At 48.0% G+C, this 25,853-nt stretch overlaps 1 protein-coding gene across 1 annotated transcript in view; it reads right to left on the bottom strand.

Moving 5' to 3' along the window:
* LOC101435892 (maestro heat-like repeat-containing protein family member 7) overlaps nucleotides 1–25,853 on the bottom strand; it is a 39,161-nt gene that overhangs the window by 4,370 nt on the left and 8,938 nt on the right. Inside the window, exons 3-10 of the mRNA XM_058274932.1 lie at nucleotides 24,636–24,780; nucleotides 23,968–24,143; nucleotides 23,342–23,479; nucleotides 23,129–23,243; nucleotides 12,290–12,430; nucleotides 11,521–11,697; nucleotides 10,497–10,655; nucleotides 9,337–9,438 (exon numbers count right to left, since the gene is read on the bottom strand). Of these exons, the coding sequence (XP_058130915.1) occupies nucleotides 9,337–9,438; nucleotides 10,497–10,655; nucleotides 11,521–11,697; nucleotides 12,290–12,430; nucleotides 23,129–23,243; nucleotides 23,342–23,479; nucleotides 23,968–24,143; nucleotides 24,636–24,780 (1,153 nt within the window). The remainder of the gene's footprint in view (nucleotides 1–9,336; nucleotides 9,439–10,496; nucleotides 10,656–11,520; nucleotides 11,698–12,289; nucleotides 12,431–23,128; nucleotides 23,244–23,341; nucleotides 23,480–23,967; nucleotides 24,144–24,635; nucleotides 24,781–25,853) is intronic.

Raw genomic sequence — 25,853 nt, 5'->3', positions numbered from 1 at the left:
GTGGTCTCCGTGGTTTTTTCCCCAACCACGCGTCCCCTACGCCTGGAGAACCGGTGCTCCCTTCGGGAGTACCCCCCACCAGCGGTTCAGCAGGAGCGAGCCCCGCCCCTGACTCTTGGGCCTGAGCGAGGCTAAGCCCTCCAGCCCGATGGCATTTGGCGCCCAACGTGGGGCTGCTCCTCCCCCGGCCCCTCTCTGCTGCTACTGCTGCTGTGAATCGGACGGCTCATCCTCTTCTCCAGGTAGGGACCCCTCGCCGTCGTCCCGCCTCTATTTTAACATGGGCGCCTCTCTATCATCGCGTCAGGCGCCACAAGTTAGGGCCCTCGCTGCCCTGCTCGACACCAACGGAGTCCGCGTTTCCCTGTGGCAACTCCAAAAATACTGGGACCTTTTGCTCCCTTTTAATCCATGGCTCGCCACCTGCCAACTCTAGAGCCCAGATACATACTCTCGACTCATAGATCGAGTCACCTCCGCAATGGAGCATGAGAAACGCTCTTTCCCAACGGGCCTCTTACCTGTTCTCGTTGCCATTCGCGCCTGTCTCCTTGGCGCCCCATCCGAGACTATTTGTGAGGCTTCTCCCAAGCGGCCTCTAGACTGTGATTCCGATGAGGCCGTCGACACTGACTCTCTGTCTGACCAACTTGCGGCCGCCCTCGAGCGTGAGCACCCCCGTCCCAGCTCCCCGCGGCACACAGAGACCGCTCCTGCCGCTCCCCAAGATGGCGAACTTCCGCCTTCTTCCTCCACCTCTGCCCAGGATGGCGCATATCCGGCTTCTTCTTCACCGATGCCCTCTTCCCGCCTCTACCTGCCTCTTCCTGTCCGGTCAGCATCCGGCTCCGCCCCGGAAACTGTATGGTCGCCATCTTCCGCTAAACCAGAAGCGCCCCCCCGCGCCATTTTGTTCACAACCGGATGTGGATGCTTCGCCATCTTGGCCGGCGCCCGGAAGGGTCCCGCCGCCATTTTGTTGTCGCCTGGAAGCTGTTAGACCTCCATTTTCTCACCTGTGTTCCGCTTATCCCTTGCCGCCGCCGTATGGCAATAGCCCTTCACCTGCCCAAGCCGCTGTCCCCAGTGCCACGCCTTCTCAAACCCCCCAGCTGTATCCGCTGAATCCGCAGCCCACGCTGCAACGGCCGCAAACCTGGCTGCCCTTTACAGCGGATGAAGTTAAAACCCTCCGCAAAGCTGTGAAGGAGGATGGAATCAGCAGCCCTTATGCGCAACAGCTCCTCGAGGAGCTAGGAACCCAGCTCGTTCTCCCATATGACTGGATTTCCCTAGCCCGTGCCGTCCTCACGCCAGGACAATTTATTGAATGGCACACTCACTACCAGGCGGCTGTTGACCGGCAGGTAATAGAGAATGCCCAAGCCGGCGTCCTGGATCCATCCGACGCATACACGGGGACCAACAATTATGCAGACCCTCGCTCTTATCTCGAAATCAACCCAGGGTTTTAGCACCGGGTAAAAGTCCTCGTCCAGCGATCGTTCTCTCTAGTTTCCACCAAGCAGCCCACCAAGCTCGCGCAATTGCTTCAAAACCCCAATGAAACCTTCCCAGCATTCGTCGCCCGTGTTCTGGAAGCTTGCCAACGAAAGATCTCCAGCGAGGATGCCCAGTTCGCGCTGGCCAAAGAGCTTATCATAGACGGATGCCTTGCGCCATTCCGGCCTGTAGTCCTCCCTATACGTGACAAGGCTCTGCATGAGTGGGTCCTTGCCTGCCGTGACGTTGACCCGCAAGTCAAAACGCTCACCGCTGCCTTTGCATCTGCCATGGCTGTTTCATCTACCTCCACTTCCGTCAGCTTTCGATGCGGCCAGCCCGGCCATTTTGTCCGCGAGTGCTCTCAGCCAGGCCCGGCACCTCGCTCCAACCCGCCGTTGCGACGACCAAGGGGCCCTTCTACGCCATGTCCACGTTGTGGGAAAGGATATCACTGGGCCCGCGACTGCCGTGCCGCCCAAAGTTTCCAGCAGCCTTTAAACTCCCAGCGGGGCAGGCCTCAGCCCCACCCTCAAGAGGCCCTCAGAAAAATTCCCAAGCCGTAATGTGGACAATGCCTATCTCGCGTCACTGGAAACCCTCATTAGAGCTCAAGATCGATAGGCAATGGCTTGATGGACTCCTAGACTCTGGCGCTGAGATCTCCTGCGTTCCTTTTGAAGTCGCTGCATTTAATCACTGGCCCCTCGAGACTGGCCCTCAAGTCATCAGCGCCACAGGAGCCGCTACCTCCTGGAAAACATCCCAGCCTCTGCATTGGAGCGACAGAGAAGCCATGAAGGCCAAATTCGCCCACTCGTCCTCTCTTCAGTCCAGACCATCTTATGGGGAAGAGATGTCCTCAGCCAGCTAAAAGCCCGAATCACCACAGAAGCCTTCTCAGCTACGCTGCCCCCCCCCTTATAGGGGCCACTGCTCTCGTCGCAAAACCTGACCCTATCCCTCTAGAATGGGACACAGAGGAGCCCATCTGGGTCGAGCAGTGGTCCTTGCCAGCTCACAAACTACAAGCTCTCTCTGCCCTCGTCGAAGAGCAGCTACAAGCAGGACATATTAAGCCGTCCACTAGTCCCTATAATTCGCCAATCTTTGTCATTAACAAGAAAAACACCGGCAAGTTCCGCCTTCTCCACGTCCTCCGTGAGATCAACAAGCATATTAAGCCAATGGGATCACCTCAGCCAGGATGCCCGCATCCCACCGCAGTCCCCCAACATTTTCATGCAGCAACCATCGACATCAAAGACTGCTTTTTCTCTATCCCTCTTCATCCCCGAGACTGTCCGAGGTTCGCGTTCACAGTTCCACGCATCAACAACCAGGGTGCAGCACAGCGATTTCAATAGAAAATATTACCTCAAGGCATGCACAACAGCCCTACTATATGCCAGTTGTATGTCAATCATGCCGTTGAGCCACTGCGCTCCAAATTTAATCCGGAGCACACATACATCCTCCACTACATGGACGACCTCCTTTTGGCAGCGAGCTCCCATGCGCTCCTCAATGATCTGCTCTTGGCAACAATAACAAACCTCTCCAGCCTCGGGCTTACTGTGCAGTCTGACAAAATAAACCTCCAACCTCCTTTTCAATTCTTAGGCTTTCATTTTCACCAGTCCATTCAACCTGCGAGCCCAAAAATTCACGTCTCCCACAAAATGACACTCACTGAGCTCCAACGGCTTTGCGGGCAAATCAGTTGGCTTCAATCAGCGCTCCCCATCACAACAGCGCAAATGCAGCCCCTCTTCGAGCTCTTGCAGACCAAGGATAGCCCACCAACTGCGGTTACTCGTAACATCACCATCACCCCCGCTGCCCGAGAAGCCGTCCAACAGGTCAGTGCCGCTCTACAGCAATGCCGCCTAGAGCGGTTTTCCCCTGACCTTCCAGGTTTAGCTTTAGTCCTGCCAACGCCAATCACTCCCACAGGCCTCTTGTGGCAAGATGGCCCTCTCCTTTTTCTGCATACGTCAAAAAGCAAACTCCCAAAAATCTGCCCTTTTATAAAAGCCTGGATCTCATTGGCCACTGACTTAGTACTTCTCTCCATACAAACATACGGCGTCCCGCCGCACACCATTGTCTGGCCTTTAGATGCCAAGGATGTTACCTCCCTCATCATGAACAATGCCCAAATGCAAAGCTTAGTAGAGCTCTTTCGTGGCTCCTTTGACAACCACTATCCTCATCACCAATTGCTGCGAGGAATGTCTCAATTAGCGTTTTCCAACCCGTTCTGTCCATTGCCCGCACGGAACCCAATTCCTTCTGCCATCACTGCCTTCACAAATGCCTCCAAAACGACGTTTGCTGCCATCATATACACTCCCGACAATCCTGAGCCGCGGCAACTGCTGTTCGCAAATGACTTTTCTGTTCAAGTAAGCGAACTTCTAGCCATCGCTGCAGTCCTCAATATTCACCCAGACCAGCCTCTCAACATCTTTACTGACAGCCTATACACTCTTCAAGTGTGTCGTAGCCTTCCACTTGCCACTTTCCTACCAAGTAACTCAAACATCGACCAGGCACTCGCCTTTGTGCAGCGACTGCTTGAAGAACGGCAACAGCCCTGGTTCATCGCTCACATTAGAAGCCATTCTGGCCTACCAGGGCCTCTGACTCAGGGAAATGACCTTGCTGACGCTTCCGTGTCCGCCCATCAGATAAACCCAGTCACTCTTCGTGAAGACTCCACCGATGGACCGCGGCTTGGAGACTTTGTCAACCAAGCCAAGCTTTTACACTCCCAGTTTCACTTCTCTGCACGGTCCATCCAGAAGCTCTTTCCAGACATCCCTATTGAAACTTGCAAACACCTTGTGCGTGCGTGCTGGACTTGCGCGCCTTTGCTGCCACTTGGACCTTTGCAGCCTCAGGGCGTCAACCCCCGCGGCCTCCGCCCAAACTCGAGGTGGCAATTAGACGTCACTCATGTCAGCGCCTTCGGCCGCCTCAAATATCTTCATGTGGCAATTGACACCTTTTCACATCTGTGCTATGCAGTCCCCCTGGCGGGGGAGAGCGCCAAACATTGCATCAAAGCGCTTCGCCAAGCTATTTTGTTCATGGGAATCCCATGGGATCTCAAAACAGATAACGGACCAGCATATCGCAGTGCTGCCTTCGCCAGCTTCGTGCGGATGTATCACATCACGCATCACTTTGGCATTCCATACAATCCACAGGGGCAAGGAATCATCGAGCGCACTCACCAACAGCTCAAGCTACTCATTCAAAAAGAAAAAACCTCCTCTCCCCACAAGGCCCCAGCCGACGTCGTGACTGCCTGCCTCATTCACCACAATCTCTTAACCTTCAATAACCAGGGGCTCTCCCCCACCCATAAGCACTGGGGACCCATGTGGCAACCCTCACAAGTTCCCCTTGTCCATTGGAAAGACCCTGCCACCAATCGTTGGCAAGATCCCGCTCCCCTCCTAGCACAGGGGAGAGGCTTTGCTTGTGTCTTTCCAGATTCTGAGCCGCAACCTCTCTGGATCCCTGGGCGCTGCATCCGGCCTGCCACCGACCCTCTAGTCCCAGTAGACGATCGGCACCCTATGCCTTCAGTGAGAGATAACATTAACAAAGGATACGGCCCAGAAGTCGCCCCGTTCACCCGGATCCAGCACCAGCCCTCATTTAGAAACGCCTCCTCATAAAAAGTTTCTAACCCTTACCCCACTCTCTTTACCCCCCTCATGCTGCCCGCTCGCCGCGTGTGGAGAGCGAGGAATTTTCTTTTCTTTTGTCTCCACAGATGCCGCACCGTCAAATGATGCCTCTATGCAACCTCGCGACCGTCTCCTTCGTCCTGGCTTCCTTCGCTCTCCCAGCCGCTGCCAACCCGAATCATCAGCCCTTCAATTGGACCCTCACCCTCTTGACCTGCGAGAGCTGCCAGGGCGGCAACCAGCTCCTCGCCTCCAACGTGACCGCCTCCGCCCCCTCTTTCACAACTGATGTCCTCAATCTCACTGGACGCATAAACATCCCGTCTTACAATTTGGGGCCAAACAGCCTCTCTGCCACAGGTTTCTACATGTGCCCATCCTCCGCCAGAGGATGTCATGACCCAACGCATTACTACTGTCCTTCTTGGGGGTGTGAAACCATCGCTCACGGATGGTCCGGCGCCCCTAACAGGGACCCATACCTTATTCTCCAGCGTAATGCTACTCGATGGGACACCATCACACTCATAGTTAAAGACCCCAACTCCGACCTCTGGTTACAGGGCCGCACGTGGGGAGCCCGCTTGTATGCAGTAGGTCATGATTACGGCGGCATTATCTCTATAAAAAAGGAGCCAATCCCCTCACGCTCCACCCCTATCGGCCCAAATCGAGTTCTCAATCCTCCAAAGGCACAGCCTCCTTCTCCACCTCGCCCCACCTTGCCCGCTCCTTCGCCCGGCACCCCCCTCGCCACTGCCTCTCTCAGCTCCCACAACCCCAAGCCTCACTTACCCCCTGGTCAGCTTCCCAGTCCTCTCATCAGCCTAATCAAAGCCTCATACACCTCTCTGAACTCATCTCACCCCAATCTCACCCGGAGCTGCTGGCTTTGTCTCTCCCCCTCTCTTCCTTATACGAACCTGTCGCCACAAACCTCACCTTCAGCGAATCCTCCGAAAATTCTCCTACTGGATGCAACTGGAACACTTCCTCTGTTCCCCTAACCTTCCAATCTGTTTCCTCCACAGGGCGCTGCGTTCGTCCCCGCCAAGGCTCCCATCCCCTTATGCACGCCCGCGCTAACTACTCCTCTCCTAGCGCTTCTGCCAAATTCTTAATCCCCCATAACACCTCCCAGTGGCTTTGTACCTCCACCGGATTAACCCCCTGCCTCAATGTCGCCACCCTCAACGCTACCAATGAAACTTGTCTGCTTATCCTTCTCGCCCCTCGAGTCCTTTACCACTCTGACACCGATTTCTTCCGCCGTTTGTTGCGCAAACAAACCTCTCTCCAATTACAAAAGAGGGAGCCAATCACTGCAGTCCTAACAGTTGCTTCCCTTTTGGGTATCGCAGGAGCAGGCACAGGGATCGCCGCCCTCTCCACACAGTCCTCTGCCCTCTCATCTCTCAGGCAGGCCGTTGACGAGGACATCACCTATCTTCGTAATGCTGTAAAATACCTAAAAGACTCTCTTAACTCTCTCTCCGAAGTAGTTCTCCAAAACCGCCGCGGCCTCGACCTCCTCCTCCTTAAAGAAGGAGGTCTATGTGCCGCCCTTGGAGAAGAATGCTGCATATACGCCAACTCCACCGGCCTTGTCGAGGACAACCTAAAAAAAGTCCAAGAGGGACTAGATAGACGCCGCAAAGAGCGAGAAAACGCGAACTATTTTTCCAGTGTTTTTCATACCCTCCTCCCTTACCTCCTTCCATTCCTAGGCCCACTCATCATCGTCATCTTAGCCCTCACCGTGGGCCCCTGGGCCATCAAAAAGATGGTCCGCCTTGCCAAAGATCAAGCCAACGCAGTGTTCAGCTCCTTCGTACAAGTCCATTACCAACGCTTCGCCACCACTGAGTCCCCCCCCCCACCGCCCTCCTCGCCCTTTCCGCCCGCGAGACCTACTTCGTACCTCACGCCTCTAGCCGCCTCCTGTCATTCCCCCCCCTCTAGGAGGGTTCAGGGGCATCGCGAGACCGTTTTGCTGGTAAGGCTCGGTGTGCGCCTAACGCCGGCCCGCACCGACCCTAAGGGCTGACACATGCGTCCTGGCCAGATGCTATGTTGTCCGCCCATAGCCAGCCGGTCTCGCCCCCTCACCCTTCGCCTTCCCCCAACCCATCTCCCTCCCCTTCCTCATTGTTTCCCTTTTAAAAACAAAAAGAGAGCAATTGTTGCTGCCTCTCGCCACCCCTCCTCCCCTTTCCAGCCGTCGCTATCTTTCCCGCCAGTCCCGCCCATATTGCCAACGTACAATCTGCCCTCTTCCCCGGTAACTGCTTACCTCGGGGCTGTCCATCAGCTTCAGCCTGTCCACTACTGCCCCGTAGCTAGCCCTCCCTCCATCTTACTCCTCCCTCTCAACCCTATATAACCTAGTGCACTTCCATAATAAAGCAGACCTGTTCTTGCGCTCAAGCGGTCTCCGTGGTTTTTTCCCCAACCGCGCGTCCCCCATGCCTGGAGAACCGGTGCTCCCTTCGGGAGTACCCCCCGCCTGCGGTTCGGCAGGAGCGAGCCCCACTCCTGACTCTTGGGCCTGAGCGAGGCTAAGCCCTCCAGCCCGACGGCAGAGGTGGGAGTGTATTTTGGGTTGTCAAAATGATGAGAGGGGACACACCACTTTCAAATGCCCCATTGCATATTTGTGTCAATCAAAAAACTGTTTATAATGATCTCTGCCTAGAACTTGATTCTGTTTATGTGTATATATATATATATATATAAGCATAGAGTACTTTTGCACAGTTTAAATACACTTAATTTTCTAGGAATGCAACTACCATATAAACCAAAGAAAGGCTGTACTTTATTTGGTACAGAACTCCACCAGGCATTTTTCATTACTTTGGATATTTGCATCACCAACAACAAATATTCCTTATGTAGGGTATTTGAGTGCCCAACACAACACTCCTCTATTGTTTTGTTTGTTTGGTTTGGTTGGTTTTTTCCCAAGGTACCAGGGATTGAACCGAGGACCTTGTATGTGGGAAGTTGGCACTCAACCACTGAGCTACTTTGGCTCCCCTGAGCTGGTTTTTTCATTTGTTTGCTTTTTTGTTTTTCTGTTTTTAGGAGGCACCAGGGACCAAACATGGGACCTCCCATGTGGGAAGCAGGCGCTCAAAGGCTTGAGCCACATCTGCTCCCCTCCTGTTTCATTTTGCATTTGGAATGGACCCAGACACAGTGATTCCACATAGAGGGCAAGGAGCCAACTATTTCACTATGTCTTCTAGCATAACTAGCCCCAAGTATTTACATAAATTGCTTACACTTATTATATTAATTACATCTATTTATACATTTTATTATAAATTTCTTTCCTTCCATTTCTCCTTTTCATTAGCATTGGGGCATTATATTTATTTATTTTGGAAATACGTATAGGAAAATTATATTTTCTATGGATTTCATTTTAGGGTAGTAAAGGAGTGTTATAAAATATGTTCTACAAGCAAGGATGTTGGGTCTGAGAGGTTGGAAATCCAGGTCTCCTCGGGGCCAGCCCAGTCTGCTTCCCTGGTTAAAGTTCCCTGCAGGGCCTTGTAGGCATCTGGCTTTTCTACCCCTGCTCCAATGATTCCAAGTCACTTATAACTTCCCACTCAGCAGGCTCTGCTGACCTGATTTCTCTGGGTAGTTGTGGGGATCAAATTATATAAGAGGATGTATGCTAAATCCCTGGCACAGAGCAAAAGCTTTGTTCCTCGCCCCTGTGTAGGTTTCACCTCAGCCTAGACCTGATCCCTTCTCTTTGCCTTGACAAAGAAACACCACCTCCAGGAAGCCTTCCTTCACCTCCAAGATGGGCTGAGCACCCTTCTTTTTTTTTTTTTTTTTTTTTTACTACAAAGTAGATTTCTCTCTTTTTGCCCTTATCAAGGTATTCTGAAATTATCTACTTGTGTGCCTAGCTCCCAACTTAAGACAGTTAGTCAAAGGAGGGCAGAAACCACATCTGGGTAGTAGGCACAAAGAAGATGCTCAAAGAGTGTCTGATCATTGAGCTGTTGCTGCTGCTGCAAACCCTAGAAGCTGCAGGAAAATGACACGCTGCTGGGTCCCCTGTCCCCCCTTGCACGGGAGCAGAATGGCAAGGAAGCTGCTGGCCTACCAGGGCACTGAGGATGGTCCATTCATCTTTCTCAGCAAATACAGCTTTGAGTCTTGACCAGCCCAGGATGGTGGCAGTGTGGCACAGGGCAGACCGAGAGATCTGGGGAGAGAGGAAGGCTCAGCATGAGGAAGGAAGCAGGACTGGAGAGGCACACGGGCACAAAGAAGGGAGGCAAGCAGCAGCGAGTTCAGCCTTGATAGGATGGACAAGTCCAGTGAGCCAAGAGGGACTCAGGGCTTAGAAATACGTTGTTTGGCTTTACCTAAGGAGAAGTTAAAAATTACATTTGTGGTGGTTTTGCCAGTTGCTGTGGTACCACACTGAGACCCAGAACAATGAAACTTTCCCCCTTCATAGTCTTAGCCACTGCCCCACCACCATCACCGTGGTCTCCCATCCTTAGAAAACAGATTTCCCCAAAGTCTTGCTCCCCTAACTGAGCTGGTCACTATTCTAAATCAGGCTCTGTCAGGAAGAAATATCACCACTGACTTTGCTGGGTGGGACTCCCACAAAGATAACATCGCAATCAATTGCTTGCTCAGCAGCATCCTTAAATGTGCCTATCAGAGGCTTCGGGAACGGCCAAGTAGCTAGTTCAGTGGACACTGGGTGCCCCACTGCAAATTGAGTCAGCCAGTCTGCAAGTGTGACTGTTCTCAGCTGCAGTTCACATGCCTGAGGCCCCTTGGGCTCGGAGCTGGGCCCGTCCATTCCAGAACATGGGCCAGTTCCAGGTGTTCTCTCTTCTGCCCACCACACTGCCTCCAACTGCCACCTCCCTGCCTAGGGAACCCCTGTCTCTTTCCGTGGCAGGGAAACGTGCAAAGAGGAGCTTGGAAAGGCCACTGAAGCCAAGGCAGAGAACCAGAGAGAGGAACTGGCGCCAGGCCACAGGGCGTGCGGCCTTGGAGTTTTCACACTCGTAGTATTCCACTGTGTGTCGGCGGCAGCTGGATGGAGCCGGGAACTCCAGAAGAGCCTGGTGCGGGCATCTGGTTACTTCTAGACTCTCCAGGGCCAGAGACTATGGTTGGCTCCTCCAGCATCTTCCAACCCCCTGCCACAGCCCCTTCCACAAGGCTAACATCTAACTGTTAGCATTTGCCTCCCAGGAGGACTGGGGCTAAAGACCAGGTGCCCAGCCGACCTCTCACCTGAGCCACGTTGACATTCTCATCCTTCAGGTGGAACACAAGGAGGACTATCAAGTTGAGGACCTGGTGCTTCAAGGGGAAGATCAGACTCTTCCTCTCTACCTTGGCCAGGATTCTTTCATAGATCTCAAAGGCTGTGAGGCGCAGATGCTCTGACTCCTGGGTGAGACACACATGCATGCACAATGGGGACGATGCCTCTGGCTCTGCCTACCCAGTCACCCACTGTGGTAGTTGAATCATGCACCACCAATGAAAGACATGTTCTGAATCTTAATCCATGGTCCTGGGGGTGTGAACTGATTTGTAAATACGACCTTTTGAAGATGTTGTTATTAGTCAAGGTGAGGCCAACTGAAGGAGGGTGGGTCTTAGTCCATATTATTGTAGACCTTATAAAGCAAAGAGACTGGGAGCCAGAAGTCAGAGAGAGCCACAGGGAGGAACCAGGAGCCAGAAGTCAGAGAAAACTGGAAGAGCAGACACAAGCAGAGAGCGATCACTACGTGACCAAGAGGCAGAGATGCAAGTCAAGGAACCCCAAGGACTATGGCAAATCAGCACCAGCACCCTGCAGACACATTTCAGTGAGAAAGCATGGTCCTGTTGATGCCTCGATGATGGGCTTCTTGCCTCTGAAATCGTGAACGAATAAATGCTCGTTGTTGAAGCCAACCCAGTATATGGTACTTATAGCAGCAGCTCTGGCAAACTAAGACACCCAGGGACAGGTGGCCCCAAGCTCCAACCCCACCTCCTGCATGCTCCCATGTACATTTGCTTCCCCACCATCACCACCACAATCTGCTTTGATTCTACAGATCATGATCTCCCTTTGCTGCCATCTCCTGTTGTCTTGCTATTTCATCCCTTTTATAATCACTATGCAAGAGGACATTAACAATCAGCCCCATGGCAGAGTAGGATCATGTTCAAGCTAGATGGACCTTTTGAGATAATTTTGCCCAACCTCTTACTTTACAGATCTCTAGAGAAGTAAAGTGACCCCTTCCATGGACTTCACCTCTTCAAAGAAGGGCTTCAGCATGAAGGTGAGCTGAATAAAGAAGGAAGATGAGTGATGCCAGGTGAGATGCTCAATGAGACACTTCAGCACAAGGAAAGTCTCCATCACAATGGCCGAGTCCATGGAGTAGCAGCAGTTCATCATGAAGGGCAGGAGGACACGGAGTTGTCTCACCTGCAGAGTGATAGCTGCTCAGGAAATAGAGTTGGTAGAATAACATTCCAATTCAATCCAATCCCATGGATGAGAATCATGGTCACACATTCCAATTCAATCCCATCCCATAGATGAGAATTATTGGTCATACACTCTACCACTTCTTCAAATGGCAGGCAGAGTGAGCCAACCAGGAGGGTATTTGGGCAGATACCTTCTATCCTCCTCCATGGGAAGAAGGTTGAAGATGGATGCTCCCTCTCTCCACTACACCCATAATTTCCCACATCTGTTGTCTTTATGTGATAATATCAATTGCCAGGAGACCTGGATAGTCTGAGATCTTGGAACTGGCTCAGCCCATTCTCTGAAATGACCTGGTAGAGAACCTCCCCAGGGGGACCTTCCTTGGAGGAAGAAAGCATGTGTGCCTCAAGCTCCTGACCCCTGTCCGCAGTGGACTGGCCTCATGAGGATTTTCTCTATCTGATCTCAAGAGTGTATTCCATTCCATCTGTAACTGGAAACACTAAACCCCCAGATAGGACAATTCCTTCCCCAGGTGAGAACATCTTTGGGGAGCATGCCATTGGCCCCTGCCCCACTTCACCATGTTTCCGTGCTTCGCGAAGATCACTGCCACCTGCAGCAATAGCTTCACAGTGGCTAGCTCCTCAGATTGGAACCATTTTGCCAGAATGTGGGTGGCAGCTTCATCCACAATGGTTGCCACTTCTGGGGACTGGAGCAGCTGTTGAAAAAAGACAGCTGAGAAGGACTGAAAGCAATGGGCAAGGAGAAAAAGTCCTCAGTGACTTTCAGAATCTAGGTTCCTACTTATTAGTAAGTAAATATTCTTTTTTTTAAAAAAGATTTATTTATTTACTTATTTACCATCCCCCCCCCCCCGCCCGCCACTTGCATTTGCTATATGTGCTCTGTTTATATTTATTGTGGGTTCTTCTGTGACAGCTTGTCTTTTCTCCTTGTCTTCTCTTTTGGAGGTACTCAGCTCCCTGGCTTGTTGTGTTTCTCACTGTCTCTCCTCTGTGTCTCTTTTTGTTGCACCATCTTATTGTGCCAGCTCTCTGCACCACACAGGCCAGCCAACTCTCCACGCAGTGCAGGCCAGCTTGCTTTTCACCAGAAGGGCCCAGGAATTGAATCCAGAACCCTCCATATGGGAGACAGGAGCCCAATCACTTGAGCCACATCTGCTTCCCTAAATATTCTTAAGGATTTGGAAGAACTGGTAGAGAGGCCAAAGCTTGGCTAAAAGGTAATTTCGTGCCCTCTCATTCTAGAAGTCATTCATCCATTAGGCATCTGCAATAAGGAGAGCTGTAAAAGAAAGTAAGCACGTGCTCTGTTCTTAAGGAACTGAAAATTTAGTCGGGAAGAAGGACCCACACATGTGAACCCCCTGCTGAACATTTCAAGGCAATTAACAATGTTGCCCAAGTTAAAAACAAGGGGAAAATATCCTTGTAAACATGTGCTGATTAACCCAGGAATAGTTTATGAAAGAGGTGGAACTTGAAGAATAGGAAGAACTTCCATGAGCAGATTAACAGGGAGAGGTAGGAATAGCAAAGCAAAGGTAAAATATAGGAATGAGTGTAACATGATTGAGATGGAGACCCAACCTGAGAGGAGAATCATATTGGTGAGAAGCACTGGCCATGGGAGATATGTTGGGTATAACAGAAGGCCCTAGGGGCAGGGAGAGCAAGGACCTATGTTGTCTTTCCAAGTTGCTCCAAGCACACTTGGTGGGGCTGTGAACTAGAACAAGGCAGTCGGAATGGGGAAGGGATGACTTTGCGGAATACTGCAAAGCCCCTATCAGTCACATTTGCTGACTTGTTGGAAGGAAAAGAGAAGAAGTGAAAGTTCCCTAGATAAGACTTTTAAAAAGGGAGAAAAAATAGGAATAACTGAGAAGTCATAGTTGCTAGCACTCGACAGCATTTATTAGGAGCCTCTAGGGCCATGCTGGGCAATGTCAAACAAGCAATGCTGACCCCAGAGCAGGACACTCATCCCTGGCTGCATATTAGAGTCACCTGGGATTTAAAATACAGATGCTTGGACCCTGCCCTCCCCCCCCCCCCCCCCCCCCCCCGCCAAGACTCTTATCTAATGTGGCTGCAGTAGGGCTCAGGATTCGGTGTCATTTATATGTTTCCTTGAGGTACCTACATGTAGGCAGAGTTGAAAACGAAGCTCTAGACCCTCATGGTCTGAAACGAACATGCCAGTTGAACACCTTGACCAAGTACGAGTCAGCAAGGTGGGCTGGCTTAGACCTCTTTATGTGAATACACCAACCTGGCTATACCTGCCTGACACATACTTTTTGTTTAAGGACAGACCAGCAGGCAGATCATGGAAAACATGATAGAAAAACATTTATAATGCAAATGACGAATCAGGAGTTAATAGTAGTCTTGCAGACAAGAAAAAGGCAAGCAATTCAATAGGACAATGGGCAAGAGATGGAAGATAATTCCCAAAAGGGCAAATTCATATCACAAAGTTATACGAAGAATGCTTAAAATCACTAGGATGCACAAACTACAGTGACAATCCATCAGGAGGGCAAATATCTTAAAAGAGCTAACCCCTATTGTTGCAAGACATAGGGAAATAGAGTTCTCTCATACTTTGCTGGCACAAATGTGAAATATTTCTACTTCTCTGGAAGCAATTTGACAACATCTATTAAAATAAAATATGTATTCCTGTAGATCCAGGAATCCCATGCCTGGAAATGTATCCCATAGAAATAAAGTGCCAGTATATAAGGGTATACTTATAAGGATATTTATCATAGCACTGTCTTTAACAGCAAAAAGTTGAAAAAAGAAAACATGATATCTATCAGTAGGAGAATGGCTGTAAATGACAGTACATCCTACCATGGAATCTAACACTGCCATTAAAAGGCTGAAACAGAACCATTCCATGGAGAGTTTTCCATGAAGTATTATTCGGTGAGGTCATATAATCCAGAAAAATGTGTGTAATATGATCCCATTCTCCAAAGCAAGCAATGATTTAGAAACTCTAATCATGTATATGTATTTGTATATGTGTATATCTGTATACGAACTATTTGAGCATGGAGAAAACAATGTAAGGATAAATGCTTGTACGAGATACCTGCAAGATGAAGATACGGGGTGCAGGAAAGATGTTATGGAGGAGAGCAGACAACAATAGGAAAGAAAAAAGTTTACAATTTAAAAAAAGCAGGAGGCAAAATTTCATTTGTATATTTATGTAAAATTATATGTGTATATGGATTATTTAACTTAAAATGTAAAGGGGTGAAAGCTGATCAGACACATTTAAAATATAATACACTTGCATTTATATATCTGCACACACACAAGGATGAAAGTACGTGTACCATGTTTATATATGACCGTGTGGCCCGAGTGGCAAAGGTTTTGTGGATGCCTGGGCAGTTTGTACCACTCTCTGACTGGCAGCAGGCAGATCCACCTCATTTACTTACTAGCTGAGCAAGTTTCTTAACTACGTTTTCAGAGTTTCAGTGAGAATTAAAATGACTGAGCCTTCCCCTTCCTTGAGTAGCCTGAAGAAAAGCACACAGCCTTTTCTGTTTTAAATACTTCTATTTGTGATCACCACAGGAAAATGGAAATGGATAACAAAGCAACAGACAGGAAGTTACGAAGGTCTATGAAATATTCAAAAGTTTTTACAGTCACGGTCTCTCGTTTCTAGTTCTTGACTCACTTTTTTAGCTGGTACCTGAAACTCCATCAGTTCTCCATTAAAAATTGACTCGGGAAGCGGACTTGGCCCAGTGGTTAGGGCATCCGTCTACCACATGGGAGGTCCGTGGTTCAAACCCCGGGCCTCCTTGACCCGTGTGGAGCTGGCCCACGTGCAGTGCTGATGCGCACAAGAAGTGCCCTGCCACGCAGGGGTGTCCCCCGCGTACGGGAGCCCCACGCGCAAGGAGTGTGCCCCGTAAGGAGAGCCGCCCAGCGCGAAAGAAAGTGCAGCCTGCCCAGGAATGGTGCCGCACACACGGAGAGCTAACACAGCAAGATAATGCAACAAAAAGAGACACAGATTCCCGTGCCACTGATACCAGCAGAAGCAGACAGAACACGCAGCAAATGGACACAGAGAACAGACAACTGGGTGGGTGGGGGGAGGAGGAGAGAAATAAATTTTTAAAATAAATAAATCTTAAAAAAAAAAAATCAACTGCTCTCCCTTTCATTGCTGAGAGTGGGGCCCACCCACCTCCCTGCTCCCCATGCTTGGGTGCCCGCCTGGGCCTGCTCCCTGGCATCCTGGTCCCTCTCCCCCCTTGTCAGACCACACTGCAGTAAGAGTGACATGAGTGGAAGTCCTCCCAGGAGACCACTGGCTTCAGTTGGCTGGTCATTTGGGGGAACTTCTGGACCATTGGTCTGTATTTCTAGAATGTAACTTTACACTTGGGAGCTTTTAAAACAAACTGACTCTTAGACCCCATCCCAGACCAATTTAAATGGAATATGCGGGCAGGGAGAGAGGAGGGCTGGCATCGGCATTTTTAAAAGCTCCTCAGAGGATATGAATATGCAGGCAGAGTTCAGAACTTCTGCTCCAAAGAGAGAGACTTCATCTGCTTGTGGCCTCTTGTGGCTCCCACGCTTGTGCCTGGTACTCTTTCTCAAAGCTGTGCACTATGACAACCACTGGCATACTCGTAGAAAATGAAGGCGTCTGGGCCTCACCCCAGACCCACTGAATCAACCTCTCTGGGGACGAGGCCCAGGAATCTGCATTTTAAACCTCTTCCCAGTGGTTACAGTGCACGCTACGCCTTGAGACGCACTATGCTAAGGCATTCCTTCTCATTCAGGGTTCTGCATCCTACAGGTCCACAACCCCACTCCCTTCGCAGGAGTTTCGCCATCAGACACGCATCCCTGAGTGCCTTTATCAGCAATGCCACTCTGCCATGCACATAGCACATAGCAATGAGCACCTACCAATGAGACACCAATGTCCCAAAGCCCATGTAAGGACACGCTATGACAAACTAGGACATCTATTTATATCCTAGTATTAGTATCATATTATCTTCTAGCTCTGTTGTTATGTACAAAGGCAATCAAGTTCTTGTGAAAAAAAAATTAAATTGCTTGAATTTTTAAAGGAAACTATTTAAAGCTCTTATGAATGAGAAACTCTGAAACTCTCCTGAACACTGCCAGTGGAAGTATAAAATAGTACAATTTTACTGGAAAGCAATTTGGTATTCTTATGAAAGTTATAGAGAAGATGGAGGATTAGAGAGGAAGAGGGATCACTTCTCTCCCAGAAAAAAATAGCTAGAGGTCAGGCAGAGACTGTCTGGAGGTATACGCTAGGGCTCGGGACACCAGGGGAAGACAAAACACCCCCCAGAAGAGAGGCATGCAAAGGAAAGGAATCTCAGCTGGTTGAAAATCCCATGAGTAGAGCTGCAAAAACAGTTCTGGTGCCCATCCACCCACCTGCAGAGCAAATAACAATCTGCAGACTGTTGTCACTGTGAACTGCAGGGGCTGCAGACTGTAAGGGTTGCAAGGGTCCAAGTCTTCCCCAGGAAAGGGGAGAGGGAAAGACACAGCCTATAGCAAATTCAGATTTTGGCCAGGGAGCCTGGTCTGCTGCATTGGAGGGGTGGCATACTTTCAGACCAGGTAGGGCCTTGACATTGTTTGCACTGAGAGCTGGCAGGGAACTAAAGATAATTTGCTTTCTCAAATACCCTCCCTGTTGCCCAGGTTGATTGTTGAGGAGGCAGAGGAAGGGAAGGTGTGGCTGGCCAAGGGTGGAGAACTTACATCTGAAAAAGTTTGTGAAGCTTGACCAGCCCTGAGGACATTGCTTCTGCACTACCAGGAAGAATTACACTGAATGCATTCTCCCCTAGTATCTGGGTTCTGAGTGGAAGGGTCTACCAAAGAGCGCCATCAGCTAGTCAGACCAGAAAGGTGCACAAAAAGGGAAAAATAATAAATAGAAGAGGCAAACAAAACAAGTGCCTTTACTGCCACCCTCTCCAAGGCCCTTAGAAACTGGCCTGCACCCCATTACTGGGTCCTTAACCCTGGTTTGCACAGTTAAACAGGGGCGATCCTAAATATGTAGAACCAATTGAACCAAGAGTACACAGTTACTCAATGGTAAATCCCTAAGCAAGAGAGAGACAGTGAACATCAGAGTAAAACTCAGCATCAGAATCAGATGCCTAGACACCAAAAAAAAATTACAAGCCATACTAAGAAAAAGGAAGATATGACTCAGACAAAGGAACAAATCAGACTCCAGATTAGACACAGGATTTAAAATAGCTAATCAATGAGGTTCATACAAATCTCCTAAATCAAATCATGGAGTTGATAGACAAAAAAGCAATAAAAGACATCAAGAAGACACTGGATGAGCACAAAGAAAAATTTGATATCTTAGATAGAAAAATAACAGAGCTTATGGGAATGAAAGACACAATAAGTGAGATTTAAAACACAATAGCGGCCCACAACAGTAGATTTGAAATCACAGAAGAAAGAATCAGCAATGTAGAGGGAAAAACAATTGAAATTGAAGATTGAAGAGAGAGAAAAACAGAGAAAGAAAAGAATGGAAAAAATTGAGCAAGTGCACAGGGAGTTGAATAACACAAAGCACACCAACACGTGTATTATGGGCATTCCAGAAGGAGACTAAAAGGGAAAGGGGGCAGAAAGAGTATTTGATGAAATAATGGCCAAAAATTTCCCAACTCTCATGAAAGACATGAATATATGTATTCAGAAAGCACAGCATATTCCAATTAGAATAAATCAAAATAAAACTACCCCAAGACACATAATATTCAGAATGCCAAATGCCAAAGATAAAGAGAAAATTCTGAAAGTAGTAAGGGTAAAGCAAACATCACATGAAAGGAACATCCAATAAGACTTAGTGCAGATTTCTCTTCAGAAACCATGGAGGTGAGAAGGCAGTTGTAGGACATAATTAAGGTACTGAAAGAGAAAAACTGCCAGTCAACAATTCTTTATCTGGCAAAGCGTCATTCAAATATGACTGTGAGTTTAAAATATTCACAGATAAACAGAAACTAAGAGAGTTCATAAGCAAGAAGCCAGCTCTGCAGGAAAGACTAAAGGGAGTTCTGTAGACAGAAAAGAGAAGAGAGAGAGGCTTGGAGGAGAGTGTAGAAACTATCAGGCTAAAGTCTCATCTCTCTTCCTAGGGCTGCAGAAAGGGTAACAAAGAAGGTAAAAAGATGGACAAAAAAAAGATGTGACATATGAAAGCCAAAGTATTAAATTGCTGAAATAATGCTTTTACAGTAATAACATTGAATGTTAATGGAGTAAACTCCCCAATCAAAAGGCATAGGCTGACAGAATAGATAAGAAAACATGAGCCATCCATATGCTGGCAGCAGGAGACTCACCTTAGACCCAAGGATGCAAATAGACTGAAAACGAAAGGTTGGAAAAAGATATTCCATGCAAATAGTAACCAAAAGAGTAGGGGTAGGTATACTGATGTCAGACAAAAGTCATAGAGGATATTCATACTTTTTGAACTAATAATTCCACTTATTGAATTCAATATTTAAAGAAATAACCTGGAATATGAACAAAGACACTTGCACAGAGATGTACATTATAGCACTCTTTTTAACAGTATAAAATAGAAATGAAATATCCAATAAATTATAGTATATCTCTGTGATGAAATGTTACACTGCCATTAAAATTTATGTATATATAAAAAAAACCATGTAATGACATGGGAAGATATTTGTAGGCAGTAGGATACAGAATATTGGTAGAGAATGATTTCAACTATAATAAACGCACATATACACATACCTCATATAGGCAAAACCTGACTGTTTCCTCCAGTTATTGTGATTATTAATGGTTTTACAATTTTTTTCCTTCATACTTTTACATATTTTCTAAATTTTCTCACTGTTTTCTGTCAGGTGGCTAAATTAGGCTGAGCCAATCAGTTGCAATGAGCAAAGGTTAAGTTAAGATGGTTACTCAAGGCTCAGGTGGCTGAAAGAGCCATGTTGTTTCAAAAAGTCAGAGCAGAGTCAAGCTATCTTGAAACTTGAGGAATTCAAAGGCTGTGACCCATGGTAGCCCAATTGTACTAGTCATCCAAAGGGATGCTGATGCAAAGTACCAGAAATCTGTTGTCTTTTACAAAGGGTATTTATTTGGGGTAAAAGCTTATAGTTACAAGGCCCTAAGGATTCCAACTCAAGGTTACTTCCTCACCAAAGTCTGTTGCCATGTGTATTAGTCAGGCAAAGGGGTGCTGGTGCAAAACACCAGAAACTGGTTGGTATTTATAAAGGGTATTTATTTGGGGTAGGTGCTTACAGATACCAGGCCATAAAGCATAAGTTACTTCCCTCACCAAAGTCTATTTGGAGCAAGATGGCTGCTGACATCTGCGAGGGTTCAGGCTTCCTGGGTTCCTACATTCCTGGGGCTGGCTTTTCTCTGGGTTCAAGGTTCCTTTCTTCCAGGGGCTTGCTTCTCTTTCCTCTGCATGCTGACTTGCCCAGGGGCTCCATCTTAAGTCTTCAGCATGAAACTCCAACATCAGAAACCCTCAACTCTGGTCTTTGCCATGCCTTTTATCTGTGTGTCCCCACCCACCAAGGGATATGGACTCAATGCCCTAATCATAATGCCATCATGCCCTGGTACAGATCAGATTACAGGCATAATCCAATATTTCTTTTTGGAATTCATCAATAATGATGAAGTTGTTGCTTCACCATGTGTTGAAGCAAGATGGTGGGCAATCTCTGTCTGGTCTCTCCTTCCTTCTTCCTTTCAAGTCCCCATTGGCCCAGCTTCTTCTGATCTCAGCTATAGGCTGGCATAAAGCTCATCTTTCTCTCGGCTCAGCTACCCTGGTCTCTTTACAAGATCAGCTGTAAACTATCAGGCTAATGGCTCATCTCTCTTCCTGGGGCCCGCAGGATCAAAGCTAACAAAGTTCTCTTCTCTGGTATTAATGGAGTTTCTCTCTCATGTGTATTTCCTTCCATGTGTTTTCTTGAGAGAGTCCATTTATATAGCCCAAGGGGGCAGGGAATCAACCCTGAGTTACACCCTACTGATGTGGCAAAATCAAAGCCTTAATCTTAACATAATTTAATCAAAGACATCTCAGCTGAATCTAATACAATCAAAGGGTATCACGCCCAGAGGATATTTCTATAAACAAAATCACCTCGCAATCAGATTATAGAAATACAATTTCTCTTGGGGCAAAGTCCCCTCTGGCTGTAGACCTGTGAAACTTGCAAAACAATTTATCTGCTTTCAATATACAAAGGGAAAGACATAGGATAAATGCTGGCATTATCATAAGGAGAATTTGGGAGGGCAACATGAATCACCGGTCCCCAACTGTTCTGAAAATCTGCAGGGCATACTTCATTAGATTTCAAAATCTAAGAGTTATTCTTAAGATGATGGTTTCTTCTCCCTGGGGCTTCACGGGGGTCTACCCTTTCCACAGGTTTGCCCAACGACTGTTTTCTTAGTTCCACCTCACCAAACATCTGGGACTGAGCTCCAGACCTCACCCTCTAAGAACATGGGGGTGATGGCCACTCTTTCCCCACTCTCTGGGGTACAGTCTCAACTAGTACAGTGAGGTGGTGGCAACATTCTCCCTAGTCTCTGGCATACAGGCCCAACCCTCTCAGAACAGAGGGCTGGCAACCTGGCCTTCCCCAATCTCTGGGAGACAGGCTCACCCCTCTCAGAGCACTGGGGTGTCGACCTCACTCTGCCCAACTCTTGGGGAATGTGCTCCACCCTCTCTGTAATCTGAGGCAGCAAAACTCTCCCTGAACAGTGAACTGGAACATCCACCCTCTTCAACTGCTGGGGCAAACTCACCCCCTTTGTACACATGGGTGGGGTTCCTCTCTTGGACCAAACAGATATCTTAATTCCAGACCTTACATTCCATGGTTTTCCTCTTTAAGCCACTTCCCCTTCCATCTTTCCCCTCCATGTCCCTTTCAGTCTAAACTGACAGTGGTTTTGTTAATACAGATGTCACAAAAAGCTTATGGGTTTAGCGTGCAGGAAGCAGGGGTCCAAGCCAACAGACAGTAACACTTTCCACATGTCTTTCCTGGATAATTGCATTTCAATCCTGGCTTAAAAGTTCCAAGTTTAGCTAATTCATCAAATAGGGCACTATCATCTGGGAGCTTGATTTCCAGAGGTTTGGAATTTCTGGAATCAGTTTCTGGTTTCCCAAAAATTCAGTTCTCAGCATCTCTTTCACCTAGCATTTTGTTATAAGCTGCAAGGAGAAGCCAAGCTACATTCTCTGAGTTTACTTTGGAAAGCTCTTCAGCTAAATGTCCAGGCTCATCATTTCCAAATTCTGCCTTCCATACAACATCAGGAGTCAATCTTGCTAAGCTCTCTGTGACTTTAAAACACAGACAACCAGGAAGTGGTTGTGGCTCAAGCAATTGGGCTCCCATCTACCATATAGGATGTCCAGGGTTTGATATCCAGGGCTTCCTGGTGAAGGCAAGCTGGCCCATGTGGTGAGGGAGCCCAGTGGAGTGCGGCCCCGTGCAGGTGTGCTGCCCGCGCAGGAGTGCTGCCTTGCAAAGGAGTGTTGGCCCATGCGGAGAGCTGATGCAGCAACATGATGCAACAAAAAGAGACACAGAGGAGAAACAATGAGAGATGCAGCAGGCCAGAGAGCTGAGGTGGCACAAGAGATTGATTGCCTTCCTCCCACTCCAGAAGGTCCCAGGATCGGTTCCTGGAGCTGCCTAATGAGAATACAAGCAGACACAGAAGACCACACAGTGAATTGACACAGAGAGAAGACAATGGAGGGAGGGGGAGAAATAAATACATAAATAAATCTTTAAAAAAAAAAACAGACCATCTTTCCTCCAGTTTTCAATAACAGTTTCATCATTTACTTCTACAGTTTCATCAAAAGTCTCTTTCGTATCCATATTCCTACCAACAGTCTCTTCAAAGCAATCTAGGTCTTTCCTGTTGAGCATCTCACAATTCCTCCAAAAAAATAACCCTTGCCCATTTATAAAATTGTCCCAGCATTTTGGTAATTGCAAAAGCACCACCCCACTCTCCTGGTGAACCAGTTTACAAACATAATCTCTCATTTTGGAATTCGTAAATAATATCAAACTGCTACATCAATAAAGTATCACTAGCAATGTATAATGTCCTCTAACCTTTCCATGAGGCAGAACAGTAACCCCGGCCACCCCCTCTTCCCCCAGTGGCCTCCCCTGTAGGTGTCTGTCAGATACAGCTGCCTTCCAGAGGGATGACCCTCTCCAGATCTCCTCCCACCAAGAACCATGTACCTCAGTCATAAACATGAGAGCTGTGAAGTGACTTGCATGGTCCAATTCATGGAGAATGTTAATGATGAGGCTGCATATGGAGCGGTTGTGCCAACAGTTCTTGGTGACCATGGCCCTGCCAATGAAAGCACCATGCTCAGGTTGAGGCCTGGGTTACAGGAAAGGACCATAGGTTGGGAGGCCCTTTGGCCAGGAGGTCAGGTACAAGCTTACCTGGCCAGTAGGGTGACACCATCGTAGTGTCTTTCAGGATCAATGAGCAGCTCCCAGGTCCCAAGGTTATGAATGTAAGACACGTATTCCCCATACCCAGAACTCCACATCAAGGTCTTCAGTGCCTCCACAGTAGAACTGAGGAAATGTCAGAAGTTAGAGTGTAAGTCAGCTGCCATCTTACTCCTCTCCCTCACCAGCAAACCTCTACCCAACTCTACCCAAGTACCTGAGCCTTGCTAGAACCAACTGCTGGTAATGGGACAGGTTTTTGAGACCCAGGCTAATATTTTGCAAATGAGTTAACCATGCCAAGACAGATTTGGAATTCCCAAGGTCACACAGGGAGAGAGCTGAAGGGCAAGGAATGGAGCCCAGGTCCATGGTCCACTGTTTTACCTATGGTACTAATTTTACTTTGGTACAGAATCTCTGCCTTGTAAACCAAATCTAAAGAAAATGTCCAGGAAAACTTGAAATGATGTATGGGGAATGCACTCAGTGCTCTAAAGGAATGGCAGAGGAGGGTGTTCTGGCTGAGCAGGTTGAGACCATAGCTACAGGTGCTAAGCTGATGAGCCCTGAAGCACTGTCACTAGCAACTCTGGCTCAGGGGCCAAAGGTACCTTACAGGATCCACCCATTCAGTTATGTGCTTCTCATCCTGGAAAACGTCATATCTCCCTTCAACCACAAGAAAGGTGACCTGGAGCAGCAGGCTTACAAACAGGGAGGGGAAGAAGGTCTGCACCTCAATCCGCCGACTTGGTTCCAGCAGTAGTTCATGGATGGCCCTGGTGGCCTTGGGGTGGAGAGGAGAGTAGGAGCATTATCACCTTCATCTTCAATTCATGGGTCCTGTCACTAGGGTACCTCTTCCCACCACTAATCACCATGACTGGCTTGTCCAGTAAAACCCATGCTGCTAGAGCAAGTGAAGATTAAATTAGTGTGAGCCATGAAGTATTTCTGGAATGATTTTGTTTAAAAGGGCTCTTGTAATTGTGGTGGCTATTTTATTCTTTCACCAAACTTGAGAGACAGTGAGTGGCTGGGGATGTTTCTCCTATCTAAGATCACCCAGTGAGAACCAGAATACAGTTCTGCTATTTTCCTGTCAAGGCAGAGCCAACCCCACCCTCCCACCCCACCCCATAACTCTGGCATGAGAATGTTCAACCAAACACTGATATCTAAAAGATGGGCCAAAAGAGTTCAGGACAGCGTATGTCAGGGGACCTGACATACATACCCCTTTCCAGAACCAACCCCCCTCCTCTGGCCCCTTCCATACAATCAATGGAGAGATCTCTGTTCTTTGGCTAGACTCCTGGCCCTTTGGTTTCTTGTGTGGAGACAGTCTCTGCAGCAGATGCTCCATAATCACTTCATAGCCTTTGGGGAAGGATGCCAGGATTTCCCAGGGCCTGTGAACCCCTCTGCAGAGTCAGAAACCCAACATAATTACCCTGGCTCACTCTTATAGGTTCCACAATCTTCAAAGGGAAGGGACAATGGGCTCTTTTTTTTTTGTCTTTATTTTTTTAATGTTACATTCAAAAAATATGAGGTCCCCATACACCCCCCCACCACCCTCACCCCACTCCTCCCCCCATTACAACCTCCTCCCCCATCATCATGAGACATTCATTGCACTTGGTGAATACGACCATAGGCTCTTTTGCCAATCCTCTATGTCCCCTCCTTTCTCCCTTCCTTGTCTCTTTCTTCATTGTCTTCTGTCTTTTCTTTTTTTATTCCTTTTACCTTTTCCATCATCTCTAGACTTTGCTGTTCTCTGTCACATCACAGATAAATATGAAAATGTTCATTTGACCTAAGGATATGATACAAGAAAATATCTGAGGCCAAACCTTATTGGCCAAACTTCAATGTGTCAGACCACTCAGAAGACCCTCCTTGTGGTTCCATCACTATGGCCCTGTCCAAGCTCTTGTTACCACTGCCCTCCCCCACTGCACAGTCTATCAAGATTCCCCTTCCAGCCCATAATACACAGTCCTACCACATTGTTTTTCTTAAATCTCACATCTGGTTACATCTGTTCATAATACCTTTCCATCTTTGCCCTGATAAGCTGCAACATTCTCCTCTGTATTTTTACTTATGTCTTTTCCTTTGCTTGGAATATCTCCCCTATTCATCTTTACCTGACAAAAGCAGAAGAAAAGCATGTATCTGAAAATTATTTTCTACAAATAACATACATTTTTAGGAAAATCTGCTTAATGTACTCAAGAAGTCATGGCCTCTTTGAAATAGAAGGCGTGAATCTAGGAACATGGCACCATAGGGTGCTCTAAAGACAAACACAAAGAAAAAGTTAAAAGAAGCCAAAGAGAAGGGAGGCAGATTTGGCTTAACTGACAGAGCATCCATCTACCATATGGGAGGTCCAGGGTTCAAACCCAGGGCCTCCTGACCCATGTGGTAAGCTGGCCCACAAGTGGTGCTGACGCACGCAAGGAGTACTATGCCACGCAGGGGTGTC

The sequence above is a fragment of the Dasypus novemcinctus genome, chromosome 13, assembly GCF_030445035.2.
Source record: "Dasypus novemcinctus isolate mDasNov1 chromosome 13, mDasNov1.1.hap2, whole genome shotgun sequence".
Lineage (NCBI taxonomy): Eukaryota > Metazoa > Chordata > Mammalia > Cingulata > Dasypodidae > Dasypus > Dasypus novemcinctus.
This window is presented reverse-complemented; position numbering and strand designations above follow the sequence as displayed.